This window comes from Triturus cristatus, chromosome 1_1, assembly GCF_964204655.1.
Source record: "Triturus cristatus chromosome 1_1, aTriCri1.1, whole genome shotgun sequence".
Lineage (NCBI taxonomy): Eukaryota > Metazoa > Chordata > Amphibia > Caudata > Salamandridae > Triturus > Triturus cristatus.
The window spans coordinates 52,907,546-52,923,205 of NC_140579.1; the positions used below are offsets into that span (position 1 = coordinate 52,907,546).

Sequence of the window (15,660 nt, forward strand, 5' to 3'; positions counted from 1 at the left end):
GTACCAGCAAAACCAGTGCTTGAAATATTCAGGGCCGGTATTATGTCAGGCCCTAAAGGCAATGCATAAGGTGTTAAAATCAATTCTCTTCTACATGAGGAGCCAGTGAAGAGAGGATAGAGATATTTAACTGACTGTCGTCTGGAAAGTTTTAGCAAGACACAGGCAGCAGCGTTCTGTAAAACTTGAAGTCTGGCAAGGAGACCTTTGTAGGGCCACAAAGAGGGCTGTACAATAATCCAGCCTAGCGAGGAGGAGAGCTACGGCAGCTGTTTTCTGAAGATCCTGAGGCAAGAAAGGAAAACATTTTCTAAGCATTTTCAATGCATAAAAAGTACCTGAAGTGATGGCATTAACTTGCCGTTTGAAGGATAGGGATGTATCGAAGAGTACTCCCAGAGTCTTAGCTTTAATTGCTGGACAAGGAGGAAACATTGGATCCAAAAACCAAGACCTCGGTCTTCCCCGAGTTTAATTTCAGGCAGTTCTGCAACATCCACTTACTAACCTGCTGCAAACACTTGTGAAATCTAGTTGCTGTGTTGGGAATGTTCCTAGTAACTGTGATAATTTGGGTGTCATCACCGTACATCACCGTGGCCAATCTACAGGATTTCATTAGTTGTGTCAAGGGAGTGACATACAAGTTGAAAAGTGAAGAGCTAAGAGAAGAACTCAGTGGCACACCCAAGGTAGCCGAAAAGAGGTAGATAGCAGATTGCCTATTTCTACAGTTTGCGCTCTATCTGCCAAAAACTATTTAAGAAGGGATAGAGCTGAGCCACCTAATGCCCAGGTTTTGCAGACGGTCGATCAGCAAGCCATGGTGGACAGTGTTGAACGCTGCAGAAAGGTCTAAAAGAATCAGAGAGGCATTACCTCCATTATCTATTGCACATCTGATCTCTTCAGAAGCGGGAATCAGGGCCAGTTCGGTGATGTGCTCGATCGTAAAACTGTACTGACCTGCATCGAGAAGGTAATTCCTGCTTGATTTATTCTTTTTTCAAAAAATTTTGCGGGTAAGTGTAGATGTGAGATGAACCGATAGCTGTTGGGATCTAGACTGGGAGTTTTTTTTTTTTTAACAGGTAGGATAGAGTCTTTTTTCCATTGCTTTGGAAAGACTCCAGTCTTGAGAATCAAGTTAAAATCCTCTGTAAGATGTTGTGCTATGATTCTTTAAGCCAAGCGAATAATGCTAGGAGGGCAAGGATCAGCAGGAGAGCTAGATTTGGCTGCACTGAGAAGTTTGAACACCTGCTCAGATGAGGTAGGAAAGAAGGAATTCAGAGGCTGAATTGTTACAAGGCAAGTCCAGAGGTGATGTCCGATTACTCTCAGTAATGCTAACGTCAGAAAGAGGGCTACTGATTGTGTCCAGTAGTTCTCCAATATTTAGATTTAAGAAGATGGTATTGTAAACGTTTGATAGATGCATACATTCTTTGTCTTTGGAAGCACAGGTAGCGTTTGGACTGCGGCAGACAATTGTTTAGGGCAATTAACTGCTGAATTAATGTTGTCTATAAAGTAGCTGGTTTTTTAACTAAAAATGAGTTTCTTGTATATTGTGACAATTTTTCTATATATTTCTCTCTCAGTGATGGCATAGTTCTGGCCCCACCGGTGTTCCTGGCGGCGACACCACAGTTTTTAAATCCAGAGTTCCTCGCTGAACCAAGGACCAGATGGCCTAGCTCTATGAATCTTGCCCGATTTTAGAGGAGTCGGCCCAGGCCTCGATAACAGAAGCTAGATCAATATAATGTGCTTCTAGGAAGTCAACAAATTCAAGTTTATGTTTTATAACTGGGGTCTAGCAACCCGTTCAGCACTCACAGGCTCCCCGACAAGTTGCTAAATACTGGCAAATTAGGCAAAGTTTAAAGTCCAGAACGAGAAACACGTAATGAATGCAATTTTGAGGGGAACACTCCCTTTAGCAATGAATGAACACAACAGAACATAACAACATGTCACTTTACACTACTCTTAGGAAGAAACTTGAAGGATTTGTATTCTCAGCAACATGACACTTGAGGGGCGAAGAATGTAATCTCTATAATGTGAGGGAGAGAAAAATATATACTTCCTCAGTTATTAGAAACATATGTGCCCATTCCTTCATGTGCAATTAAACTCCTTTACTAGCTGCCCGAACCAGGAAGGGGTTAACTTTTAAGGCCAGTAAACACAACTGACCAGACAGGATTGAATGTCTAGTCTCTCTGTTCTAGGCCCCTTGATGCTCTCCATGATGTACGAGATTCTGCTTGTCCCACGATTTTTTTGCTTCAATTTACTCTCAAAACATAATGTGCTGAGAAGTCCCTTCCTTACCTGTCCCATTCTACCTGTATGGTGTTGATGTAGGGGGACTAAGATCTCACAGTTATTGCTGGAAACAGGTATCTCACCAGCTGCGAGTGCCGACTCGGACCACTCTAGAATGTTCTAATTCCTCCGCATCGATTGCACTGGGAATACTGGAAGCAAATTTTTGGAATTCACTGGAGTATAGTTTGCTGCCTTCTTCTCTCTTATCTATGAGAACCTATGCACGGGCACTTCCTTTGGGCACCCTGCTGCCCTTATTGGAGCAACCACTTTGTATATAAAGCTTTATATGTATATTGATGTTCCTTACATACAGTTTATTCTTGCTTTGCATTCAAGTATATTGTTTTGTGTGATGTCATCTCTCTCTTTGTGCTCTCTGCACTACTGACATAACATTTATTGTTTTTTGTTGGATTTGAAATGAAACATACTCTTTTACAGGACTGGTTTACATATAAGGCTTTTCCTAAGTACCCGTGAGGACCATTTGTTGTATGTATCAATTTGTACCCAGGTCCTACAGCGTTTTGGGGGACCCCATTATTATGGGATGGTGGAAATGCATGTGCAGGCAGGATCTGCAGGTCCAAATATCCATCTATAAGGGCTAGTAAACTCAAATAAATCACAGTCCTGAAAGCAGCTAAAAGGCAATTGCATCCAGGATTTGAGAAGGGCTAGCAGAATCTTTGGACCAGGGAATCGATGAGTACCATTATAAACTCCTGAATGGACCAGGGAATTGATGAGTACCATTATAAACTCCTGAATGGGTCAGGGAATCGATGAGTACCATTATAAACTCCTGAATGGATCAGGGAATTGATGAGTACCATTATAAACTCCTGAATGGACCAGGGAATTGATGAGTACCATTATAAAATCCTGAATGGACCAGGGAATTGATGAGTACCATTATAAAATCCTGAATGGACCAGGGAAATGATGAGTACCATTATAAACTCCTGAATGGATCGGGGAATTGATGAGTACCATTATAAACTCCTGAATGGACCAGGGAATTGATGAGTACCATTATAAACTCCTGAATGGATCAGGGAATTGATGAGTACCATTATAAAATCCTGAATGGACCAGGGAATTGATGAGTACCATTATAAACTCCTGAATGGATCAGGGAATTGAGGAGTACCATTATAAAATCCTGAATGGATCAGGGAATTGATGAGCGCCATTATAAACTCCTGAATCCTGGTGCTCTGGTGTCAATGAGTGCTCTGTTAAACAATAAACAACGCTTGCTACTTTTTGTTCCGTAAAGGTTTCCTTGCCAGTGCATGATCTTATCTAGGATTCATAATAGTCAAATGGACCGGATACTATTTCCTAATGAATGCCTCTATGAGAAAAGGCATTGTGCAACAAACAAAGGAATGAGCAAGGGTGATAGAACTTCTTAGATGAACTAATGTCATTGTTGCCTATGTGTGTTGAGGTGCTGGAGGAGGTGACCCATCAGCAGTAAAGCATCTTGAAAGTTGGAAGGTAGATTAGAGTAGGAGGCAAACAAACCATGAATCTGATGTTAATACATCTGCCATCTAGCCCTTTGTTGCTGGATTAAACCTTGGTTGATCGGCTTTGGTCAGGATGATTGCACTGGTTTGTAAACAGAATGGTAATGTCGACGTCTGAACCTTTGTTCTGATAACACAACTTGATCTAGATGTTATGCTAGAAGCAGACCACGGTCTCTGTCTTCGTCTCCTAATGTCAGTCTACACAATCTGATATCGCTGGACCTGGGAAAGAACAGGAATCCCTCAAGCGCATCAGACTTCTCATTTACACTATTAAATTGTTTACCTAGATCCTTTTTAAAGGCCTCTGTTACAGGTTCTGAGAACTATTCAGGGAGGCCACAGAGACAGGGGCTACTGGGCCTCACTGTAGGGTTGAGGTCGTCTGCCACCGGTGTCCATCCTACTAGGGCTCTGGCGGGCCAAGTCAACCCTTTCTGCATGTGATTCTTAGGGTAGAGAGTGCGACCAGTCATAGGCTTCTCAGGGGAAACAGTGTGTAGCGCCCAGACCCAGAACTCAACAATCAACCAACAGACACAATAACTTCAATGTGCAACCCAGTGCTCGTTTTTTAAGAAAAGAGAATACCTTTTAATCATGCAGTAGTATTAAATACTACAAAATGAAAGTGGATATACAAGCCAGTGATCCTGATTTCAATTCTCCCTTGTGTCTCTATATCTGCCGAGCCCCCTCCTCCTTATCCCACCCCGGATGAGTCCTTGATGGCTGGTTCCACCAGCAGTTCAAGCAGAAGCATAAATCAAGATCAGGTGCAGTCCTGATTATCCCCACAAGTCAAAAAGAACTCGGAACACACTCTTGAGAGAAGATAGTCCCAGAAGCCCCTGTGGTGGTCAGACAAGGTCCACGTTATGATACATGCGGCTGCCTACCTTCACTCCGCAGTGCAGGAGCCCTGGAGCTAGAGCAGACTGATTTAAAAGCAGGTGGACCGCTGGCATACCCACGGCACCTCCAATGGTCCAACAGAGTAAGGCCCGTCTGAGGCTGATCTCTATATCCAGCCACCTACTTTAGATGGGCCAATGCACAGGTCAGTTTTACCTGCCCGTCACCACCAAGGAAACCCTGGCAGTAAGGGGTAGTGGTAGCTGATGTATGCTTCCCTTACCATGGGAGAGAATTCTTATAGCATGGGGAGAATCCCCCACAAAAGAAATTCCCATCTTCGAGCAAATAAAAAAACAATAAGTCTGACGGATGGCTCCATCTTGTTGACGCAGCCGTGTGTCAAACTTAAATTTATAAAACCATTGACAGGAACTGCTATGACAGCGGGTCCCGCCAATGCTTTTAAAATGACCACCAGCTTGGCAGTCGTGTCTAAATTTAGAGGGCGGAGTACCCTCGGTCTGGCAGGCATTAAGTCCTCCGCCAGGCTGAAGGAGAACTCTGCCAAAACGTAATTCAGACCAAGAGTTTCATTATCTGGAGATATAGGCTGTTTAAAGGTATACCATATTAGGTGCTGTAGCATTATTGATAAAATTGCTAAAGATTTCCTCTCATCTTCAACATGCAACCCTCCTCCAGTTGAAGCTAGTGTCCAGCTGCGCTACAAGTCACAGTGTCCATATCCTATATCTCGGTTTTATCCCTTATCCCAGTCCTTTTTCACTGGGTTTACTTCAGCCAGATACAAGGAAAATGGTTCCCTTACAAAATCTTGGGAGGTTAAGCGAGGGGTGAGACAGGGATGCATTTTTGTCCCGGTCTTATTTACCTTATACATTAACAATCTGTGGGCTGCCCTGTCAACTGTTGGCAAAGACATCCCTAGAGCAGGCTCTAAACTCATCCCTGCTCTCTTATATGCAGATGATGCAGTTTTACTTGCTAGGACACCAATGGGGCTGCAACGACTTGTAAACACTGTTATTGATTTTATGGTTTCACTTGACCTCTCTATTAACTTTTCTAAGTCCCATATAATGTCAACTGGTAACACAAAGCGTGACAAGAGTACGCTTATTTGTAAAGGTGGAGAACTGACAAATGTTGCTACATTTCCTTATTTGGGTATTTTGTTTGATGAAAAGGGGCCATTGGTGGCTCAGCGAATACTCAAGAAAAAAACCCTGTCTAGAGCAGCAGGAGCGACTATGGACTTTGTCAGGAGACTGGGGAGTAAACCATTACGAGCACTATTGAAGGTCTATAACGAGAAATGTGTCCTGATGGCAACGTATGGCGGTGAGGTATGGGGCTATAAGGAGGCCGGCGATCTGCAAGGGGCAAACAATAAATATCTGCGGACAACTTTAGCTGTACCCCCCTAGCACCCCTTCTTTTATGGTGCATGAGGAACTAGGGCAGGGTTACATTTCTGACCGTATAGCAGTGGCCCCCTTAATATGGTTGTTAAAAATATGGACTAGCCCCACTCCTTCTTTGAACCAATTCATTTTTGAAGATTGTATGAGGCTAGATAGAGCTGGTGACGTTCCCTGGCTAGGTTACATCTCTCAGCAGCCAGTGAAAATAGGGCGCCCTGAGCTCTTTACACATCCCAGACAAATGCACCCCGGAGAGCGGATAGATATTAAAAGACAATTTCTAAACAGGAGGATGGTGGAAAGGGAAAATAGCGAACTTAATAAGCCCACAATAAGACAACATATTATATAAAGTCATGGGAGCCTAGAACAACCCTTTTGGTCTTATATTAAAAACTTTCACCATCGTTTTCAGATTAAGGTATAATGACATTCACTGGTGTCTCATGGTCCCCAAGGGTTTTTCTATGCCAGGGGCCCCAAAGCCCTGCTCTTGTGATGACTTCTCGGAGCAAGATCTTTTACATTTTAAGTTTCATTGTGGTTTTTATAATGATCCCTGGATAAAATATATCCTACAACTTTTAAAACATTGTCATTTTGCACAAGTGAGACCAGCTCTGATGCATCTGCAAACTTTGCCCTCAGCTTTGATATGTTGTGGGGTTACGAGTTTTTTAGCAGGAGCCTTACGGCGAAGGAAACTTTTGATCATGCACTGAACCGGGATTAGAAATATCATGTTCTAGCGGACATTGTTTTTAATTATGTGTTAGTACTGTGTAAAATGTACCTTATGTAGGTCTATGACGGTGCAGCAGTCCTATCTCAATAATTCAAACATATATTAGGGCTTAGAAACCTATACATGCCAATTGTATATGAAATAATGGACCTGCCCTTTTATTATGTATTGCATAGTTTTTATCCTTTTTACTCTTGGTGTGTGTAAATGTGCTGTTATAGTCAAAAATGGCCAAATAAAGTTTTATTTGACTTGACTCTGGGTTTACTTCTAACCAACATATTACTTTGCGTATGTTTTGTGGTGGGTTCAGAGAGGTGTGGCAGCATGCATCGCTCCCACTAGAGCCGGCTTACAATGTTGGCACTTTCTTGCACTAATGAAGATCATGTTCTCATGTTTTATAACCTTTTCTTACCTTCAATAACTCCACATCCTGCTGCTGACACTTCAATTCAATCTCGGTAATACAGCTTCTTAGGACAATTTGCTGTTCTTCTAATTTTGTTACTGTCTCCTTCATGCTCTGCAGACATTTCTTCTCTTCTTCCGCCAGGTTGCTGAGGTGACGACATTTTTCCTGCTCCAAAAACTGCTGGAGCTTCTCAAACTCATCAGTGATTTGCTCTCTCTGGCTCCTGAACTTGGCCTAAAACAAAAAGAAATCATACGTTTACAATGCTCCCACCTCAGAAAGATGCACTAGGCTTATCAAGTGACTCTGGGGCTGACATAGGTTTTCTTGTCATTCACTGGGTGATTGAGGCCCATCATATATGTCATAAGAGAGACAGCGGTGTCCGGTAGGACGGCAGAAGGCATAGAAGGAGTTTCTTTCCTGACATGGACATTCCCTGTACTACCATTTGATGTCTTTGTGGAGCAGAGGCAGAGCTGTGTGGTCTGAGAGAGAATGGAAGGACTGTATGTCAAGCTTCAACAGCAAGCTTTATGGGTAAGTTGTAATTGTGCCACAGCACTGACCCTTTGTCTGGAGTTGCCCTGTGGCAACACAGGGATCAGATGCTGATCCTAGGGCACGGTACGTTGTCTGTTTGGTGAAGAGGTTGAGATCATGGGAGATGCTGCAGCTTTGTAGCCAATAAAGGACCTTTAGCTTCAGCATCTGTTGATTGGAATATGGAAGACAGATGTGGTGCCAGGGCTGGAGACAGCAGATGTCTTTGCAGAGAGGGGACTCCTTGTGCACCCTCAATGGCATGTTGTGGGAGCCCCAAGAGCAATGGAGGAGAGACTTAACGGGACACTGCTTGGAAGTGAAGGAGGTGATAATATTTGTAGTGACTGTAGTTTATGAAGGAAAGGTCTTATTCGATTGAAATCCCACGATTTGGCATCGAGCTAGAGCTGTGTCTGAAAGTCTGGAGAGAGATTTCCTACCCACAGAATGTATGAAGCAAAGGCAGCCTGGTCCAGCCAACAAGAGTACGAATAATGGAAAAGGAAAGAGTCCTTTTAGGGAGCGGTACATTTGGCGTTCATCAACATACATGATGCTCAGCGGTACTGCTCTTGATACACACTTTAGAGTACATGTTACATGCAATACAAACTGACTCGAGAATGCAATCTGTCTCCTACAAACCTCACAGCCCATGTATTTGCACAAAGCCATGCCTGGCAAAACCCCAGATCAAATAGCAAACAAAATATTTCTAGCCCCTTGGGCTACAAAATGAATCCCCTAAACATCCATCTACAAATCTATGTAACAGACAAACCTGAGCACTTGCTACTTGAGGCAGGAATGAAGAAGTCGAATAGGCCCTGCACTGTAAAAGAGGGTGTGCACTATTTGTTCATGCTCGGCTTACAATGAAGGCCTTCAGGTCCCATATCAAGGGGCTTAAATCACAGCAGGGAGGAGTCTCTTTATCATTTAGGTTAAGCACCTCACTCCTTCCTCGGCACCATCTAGAATCTTGCTCCTGCATGGAGCAGCCCAGGCAGTGCCGTGCCGACTCTATCCTCCACCACTCCCTGCTGCATTCAAAGTGTCAGTAGAAGACACAAGAGAACTGTTGTGTTTTATGCAGCTACTGCTTGCCGCAGTCCTTTTCTGTACTGCTGGAATACAAAGTCTTCATGCGTAAAACTCCGAGACCTCTGTCAGTCTAACTTTCACGCAGTCAGGTTGGGCTACAATACATCTGGTAGGGCTGGGCAGTGATCACGGGTCACTCAAGCTCTTATAGTTTGGTAAATTTAATGTGTTCGAGGCCCGGATGGATCAACTATAATAGCCACCCAAAGAACAGCAGGTCAAGGTGCTGTGCCCCAGACGTGCAAACCTATCTAGACTGTGTGAAGTTTCTCAGAAGCCTGAAGACGTAAGGCCTTAAGAGGCAAATGCCACTTGCAATTCTCTGATCTGATACCACCTCTGGGGAATGTAAAGAGGTGAATCCAGCAATTGTGAAGCCCCTCTGAGGCGTCCCTCGCTGGTACACCATGAAAAAATGACGGCTTCCCAGAATTTAGAAGCATTAACATTTTAATCAGAAATGTTTTACAAATCAGCAATAGACATTTACCTATCAATGAGAGGGGCCTGTTTATTATATTTCTGAGTAAACTAGACGGCCATCCCTTGTGTCACGCACAACCGTATTGAATTGCCAGTCTGGCTCCTTGAGTTGCAAGAGTTGTTTCTAATTGGCTACTGCAAAAGGGGCAGACACACTGGTGCCAAGTGTGACAATATAAATCGTAATCCCAAAAATACTCTTCACAGCTTGTTCTCCAAACGTAACTTCTTAAGACTTTTGATTCATTCAAGTAACCGTGAAATTGAAAGCATTCCAACTGTATCGATTTGTATAAAAATGACAGAGGACTCACAATTAATTACTCACAATGCATTTCGAGCTGTTACCCTTCTTCAGGGCTTTTTTTACTCTGTAGATAAAGCTTCAAGCATGTATTTTAAGCTTGCTGAGGTAACATGCTCAGTGTCACATCCAGTGTCCCCAAGTTGTTATCGGTGATTCAACAAAGCTATAGACTGGTGCGGACGGAACCGTAAATTTATTATTCGTGTCCGCTACGAGGTGAAACTATGAGGTTATCACATGCAACGTCTCCGTAAGCTCATCGACCTGTGTGAAAAATTATTATGTGGACATTATCTGTACGTACACTGTGAGTAAGATGCATTCAATGATAGAGCAGTCCAGAGTATGTAAGTATCGGTAGAACATAGCAAACACAAGGAGATGATGGACAGAGCACTGAAACTTTTCAGACACTCAACTCCAGTTTCAGATCTGGGTTGAATCCATCATCATTTTTTAGCTCACTTCGCCACACCAGTTCAGACCAAACCATATGCAAATCAGTCATGACCCTGTTCCTCCTGCACGCCTTTTTTTTTTAAAAAACCCCAGGCGGGCCATATCCCAGGGGCATGAATGAGGGAAGCTCATGGGGCCCCCCTCAGACCACCACCTCCCCTGTGCTGTAAACAGCGGGGGACCCGCTTGGGCCCCTGCAGCCCAGCCCTTTAAATTAAAAAAATATTTTAAAAAGAAAGGCAGGGGGAAGGGGTCCCTGGGACCGAAATAATATAACAAATAAACAAAAGGGGCTGGCTGTTATCTATTCTTTTGAAGTATGGCTCTGGTTCTGTGTCCATGGCCTGGGTGTTCTGCTCAAATGAATCCTATTTATTCTACCGCAACACAGGCCCTGGTGGATGAGGTCCCCGGGCCGAAATGGACCAGGGAAAGGGTGCCACATGGCCCCGCTTCCTAAAAAAATTGAACTAGAAAAGAAAAAAAAGCCCCGCTTCTTTTCTCCACCACTCTGCAAATGCTACTCCTGGTGTGCTCATGGTTGGGGGTGAAGTCCCCTTGGCTGCTGAGGGTCCTTAGGGGCGAACCAGACCTCCAGTTACCTCCAGTAAGCCCAACACAGTGGGATTGCTGAGAGGTGGTTGAAGGCCACGCCCCCTTTCTCCGCGACTTCCCAAACGCACCTCTCGGAGGAGGAACAATCTGTTTCTTAAACAAATTTGATCTTCACTTGTGAGCTCTGAAGAGACCTGCCCAAAGACCTTAAGTTCATTATCCAGGCTTTTGAAAGGTGACCACCCTTCCTTTATGAATTTCAACACTTTGTGCAACTCCACAGGAAGCTTCAATACTCCATTCTTCCTCGGTGATATATTGCTTTTATTCAGGAATTGCATCAATCACAGCCACCACACATTCAAACAAATCCTGATCAGGGAAAGGTAAGCGAGAAAGGTAATCTGCCCTAAAGTTTTCTCCATCTTCAATATATTTAACGTGCAGATCATATTCCTGTAGCAAACATACCAGACTTGCAGAAGCCTTGCCCAAGCCATTTCCATTCAAAATATAAACCAAAGGCTTATGATTCATAAACACATCAAGTGTCCTACCCCAAATGTACTTTTTAAATATCTGCTCCGCTCACACACAAGCCGAGGCTTCACGCTTGATAGGATTGCAGTGGACTTCTGCATCGTTGAGTGTTCTATACACAAAGGCAACTATCATTTCTCTGCCATTCACAGTTTGCTTAAAAACTGCACCTATTCCCGTCAAACTCACATCAACATTCCCGTGGGTACATATGGACTAGGTGTGGGTGCATTCAACACCAATTGCTTAATGTTTTCAAAAGCTTGGTCAGCTTGACCTGATCTAATTTTGCACCTTTCGGCAGAAGTGACGGCAATGGTTGCACAGTTAAAGCATACCCTTCGACAAATCCAGCAGAGTATTCACATCATCCCAGAAATGAGTGTAAAGAATCTTTATCACCAGGTGGTGTGCTTTCTGTATAGCTTCTAGATTGCAAAACCTTGGTTTAATACCTTCTTTTGAAATGGTATGTCCCAAATAATCCACCTGTTGAACCAGTCATTTAATTTTTTCAGATCTGACTGTCATACTTCATTCCTCCAAGTTACCCAACACCTTTTCAAGCATTACCATGTGCTCCTCCAGAGTTTCTGTGAAAACAAGAATGTCATCTTGGAAAGTTCGCACCCCTTCCAGATCACAAAATGAAACATCCATCACACGTTGGAATATGCTGGCCTCTAGTACTAAGCAAAACGGTAAACGCAAATACTAATAAGCACCAGTGTCACAAACATAGTCAGTTCTTGTGACTTCCTGCTCAAGGGAATATGATGGTATGCTGAATGCAGGTCTATAGTGGAAAAATACTGAGCATCACCAACATTAGCCAAGAGCTCCTCAATACTTGGCAGAATGTGACATTCCACCAAGGAGTTCCGATTTAAAGATCTCAGATCCTCACGCATAATTCTCCTGTCCACTTACATGTCAAGACTACTGGGGATACCCATTCTGAGGAGTCAGTAGGTTTGATCACTCCTTCAGCATATATTTTATCTAAAAGAATTTCTAAATTCATTTTCACACTTAACAGTACTGGTCTAACCTTATGTATATTTGGCACACCTTTCTCTTTCACCCTGATCTTGTGCTCAAAGCCTTTTAATATACTAATTTCATACGTAAATACACCAGGATATTTAGACATCTTCATCGGTACTCAACACCAAAATGAGAATGTCTCCCAATACAATGGCATTCTCATGACCTGAAATGATACTTAACCATGCTAAATCTTTCCATCCCACAATGTAACAACCTCTCACAGCCACATACATTTTTGTCCAAATTGTTGTGCCCAAACATCCAAAGTTGCTTCAAAATACCCCAGCATATCATATCCTAATCTCCAAACTCTTTGGGGTTAACATCAGTAGATTAAAACCATGACTTAGACCAAGACTGTAGTTTCAGACAAAATGGTAACTGGTGCCCCAGACTCTGACATAAATAACAGGTGCTTGACATAATGGTGCATTAATATTCTTACTTCTGCTACAATCTTTCACAGTATCCAATGTCAAAAGAACATTGTCAAATGTTCCTACCCGCACCTGCGAATACGCACCTACACATTCTTCTCGCAAGGTCACATTACCATTTTCACTTTGGTAGGTACACTTAAAGTGGCTCTACACACTGATTGGAAATGTCCAATCTTCCTCCAATTATTGCATTTCTTACCAACAGCAGGACAAAAAATACTGTTACCAATATGACCCCTAGAACCGCACCTATAACTAGTGATTTTGGATTTCCTATGTATCCTAGTCTTAAGATTCCTGCACAAACAAAATGTTCTGTAGAAATGCAACTGACGGGAGATAAACCACCTCGATTAGGCAAAGCTTACATCAAACTATATACCTTTCTATGCTTCTGCTATGGCAATAACTTCTAACAGAGTAGGATTGCTTCATGTCAACAGACATTCCTGTGTTTTCTTATAATGACAGTTAAACACAAACTGTTCTCTTACATAGATATCTTTATTGGTTTCAAATTCACAGGTAGAGGTGAAGACTCGTAAAGCAACAAAGCCTCCTCCACCGATTCTTCGCTAGACGGTTACCATTTAAAGAAATGATGCCTCTCCAACAAACATTATATACCTTTCTAAAATCAGAATAAAATATTCTACACTACCTTACTACAAGTACACTGGACTCCTCCGAAAACATTCCAAATACTATTTTCCTCCTTGGGAGCAGCTACTATCAGAAAATGATCAAGGCTTTTTGGTCCACAATGCCCAAATGATTAAACAACAAGGCTAATTTCCTTGGAGGCTCATAACCACTTGCATCAATTGCCGTTAAGTAAAAGTTTTAAAAATGCGTAGCCACTCCTTTCATTTAATTTCTGGCTTGCCAGCCCTCTGAAGAAAAGTGCTGCTTTTTTCACCAAATTTGGTGAGGATAACAAGAAAGAAGTAGATAGGGCATGGGCTAACTGGCAAGATAGGATTTTCAGTCCAGTTCTACACTTCTTCTGGTCACGTGGTTGGAAGCACCTATATGACTGAACAAGGCAGGCCGCTTCAGCCACATTAACAGTGATAATGCGGCACTTTTGATCTAGAACGATCAATTGATTAAATCAGATTACTGAAAAAATCCAGTCCATGTAAGTAACTTTTCAAAATTGTATACATGATAAGTAATACGAGCGGATGGCTGATGATTCTGCAATTCCAAATAATAGTACACAATATAATTAGAAATATTTTTCACTGAAATAACAGGTGAGGTGGAGATTTGCCGCGATTGCTTACGTTCTGAAAAAGAAAAAAGGTAACTACGGCATCTGGGTTTTAGGATTGCTCGTCTGCCCTACCTAGCACCCATGGGTGGATTTACAGCACCGGAGGATGGACCCATCCTTTGAAATCCCAGCTCTGCTGGACATCAAAGACAAACTCTGGATGTCATGGTGGTTAAGAACAGTAATGAAGGGAAGTTGCAGTGGAAGCTGGAGGAATGCAGACAGCCCCTGTGACCACGGTCAAACTACAGACACAGGAAAATACACAAAATACTAGGGGGAGCTAGACACTGCACGAGACACCACGTTAGTTACTGGTAGCTCGCCCTGGAAGTAGCTCTCTGTGCAGCCCAGGACAGTTAGTAATTCAGAGGGTCTAGCCACTTTAAGGACGGTAATTATTTATAGGGGCGTTTAACTTTATTTACATTCTTAACTCCACATCTAGTTTTTTTGCAGATATATGTAGACATGGAGTTAAGGATAGTAAATCTGTACTTACTTACACCTACATAATTTCATGCTATTGTATTAATCAATATTCTCGATATATGTTGGAATGACAGGTGATCACTGCTAGTAATCTTGCAAGGTGCGGCCACTATGATGATTGTCTTTGATGCGGTTGATGGAGCAGGTAAAACAAAATGTTGTATACATCCTCTATTTTGCATGAGACTAATTATGTAATCATTCAAAGAATTAACTCGTACTAATTGGTTTGAAGTGAAAAGAGACTAATCAACATTTACACCTTGATAAACACAAGATACACGAGGGACTAAATGCTAAATTGCATGGCAAAATCATTCAAATAACTAACGATGGTGTGCAAACTAACTCTAGAATGTGGTGAAATACAGAATTGCACGATTCATGTGGCTTTTAGGATATTTGTGCTTAAAGTGCTGTAGAATGGTGAGTATTGTGGCTTTAAATGTCGCTACCGTCTAGGAAATTACTAATATATATCGGGAATAGACTGGGTTTAAACATTAGAATCTTTATCTCTATATTCTAATTACCTTTATTTCTGTTTTTGCTTAAGTTGGCATTCGGGCCTGCTAGGCCACAGTAATTAAGATAGAGCTCCGGTATGGCCACCGTCATGTGAGCGCGATGACTACTGCGCAGAATCGGACGGCTATGGAGATCTTCAAGTGACCCCAGCTCCTGTAAGCAGTATGTCCCTTGTCAAGGATAGGAGCATGGAGGGATGTCAAGTGATGAACAGTACAAACTCTTCAATGAACAAAGTATTATTATAACTCCGGAACTTTTGCCTGTGAACCATGGATGAAAGAACACAATTACTCTTGGCCATGCCACGTCTCATGGGAAACCAGTCGAACATGAGAAAATCGAGAACTTACAAATTGTATTGGATGAGCCAATCGGAACACTTTCTATCCCTAAATTTGTTGTATATTGATCTGAAGTAATAGGGAAAAAGGGTATAAAAGACCTCATTTGCCCAGAGGGGTTGTGGAATTGGGCGGATTGTCTATGGCGTTGAGTTTGCGTTGAACGGATGAAGATTTCCTTGGTTT

The 15,660-nt window shown here is 42.6% G+C and overlaps 1 protein-coding gene across 1 annotated transcript in view; it reads right to left on the bottom strand.

The window, feature by feature from the left end:
* LOC146869358 (E3 ubiquitin-protein ligase TRIM39-like) overlaps positions 1-15,660 on the bottom strand; it is a 90,400-nt gene that overhangs the window by 40,840 nt on the left and 33,900 nt on the right. Inside the window, exon 3 of the mRNA XM_085651680.1 lies at positions 7,351-7,581. Within this exon, the coding sequence (XP_085507806.1) occupies positions 7,351-7,581 (231 nt within the window). The remainder of the gene's footprint in view (positions 1-7,350; positions 7,582-15,660) is intronic.